The sequence below is a fragment of the Buceros rhinoceros genome, unplaced genomic scaffold, assembly GCF_000710305.1.
Source record: "Buceros rhinoceros silvestris isolate BGI_N320 unplaced genomic scaffold, ASM71030v1 scaffold32394, whole genome shotgun sequence".
Lineage (NCBI taxonomy): Eukaryota > Metazoa > Chordata > Aves > Bucerotiformes > Bucerotidae > Buceros > Buceros rhinoceros.
Window position 1 is genome coordinate 1 of NW_010410544.1, and position 341 is coordinate 341.

The 341-nt window shown below is 70.1% G+C and overlaps 1 protein-coding gene across 1 annotated transcript in view; it reads left to right on the forward strand.

Moving 5' to 3' along the window:
- Nucleotides 1-14: 14 nt before the first annotated feature.
- Nucleotides 15-341, forward strand: part of TRIM25 (tripartite motif containing 25) — a gene marked incomplete at its 5' end in the record, with an annotated part of 7,148 nt that continues 6,821 nt past the window's right edge. Inside the window, one exon of the mRNA XM_010135676.1 lies at nt 15-314. Within this exon, the coding sequence (XP_010133978.1) occupies nt 15-314 (300 nt within the window). The remainder of the gene's footprint in view (nt 315-341) is intronic.

Sequence of the window (341 nt, forward strand, 5' to 3'; positions counted from 1 at the left end):
CAGCGGGGCGCGGGGCGGAGGAGACCCCCATCTACTGCGACAGCTGCCTGCAGGCGCCGGCCGTGCAGACCTGCCTGACCTGCACCGCCTCCTTCTGCCTCGAGCACCTGCGGCCGCACCAGGACAGCCCCGCCTTCCGCGACCACCAGCTCTGCCCGCCCCTGCGCGACCTCCAGCAGCGCAAGTGCCCGCAGCACAACAAGCTCTTCGAGTTCTTCTGCAGCCAGCATGGCTGCTGCATCTGCTCCCTCTGCCTCCTCGGGCACAAGCCGTGCCACACCATCCCCCTGGAGCTGGCCAAAGCCAGTGCCGAGGTGAGTGGCGGGAGGAGTCCGGGCCAC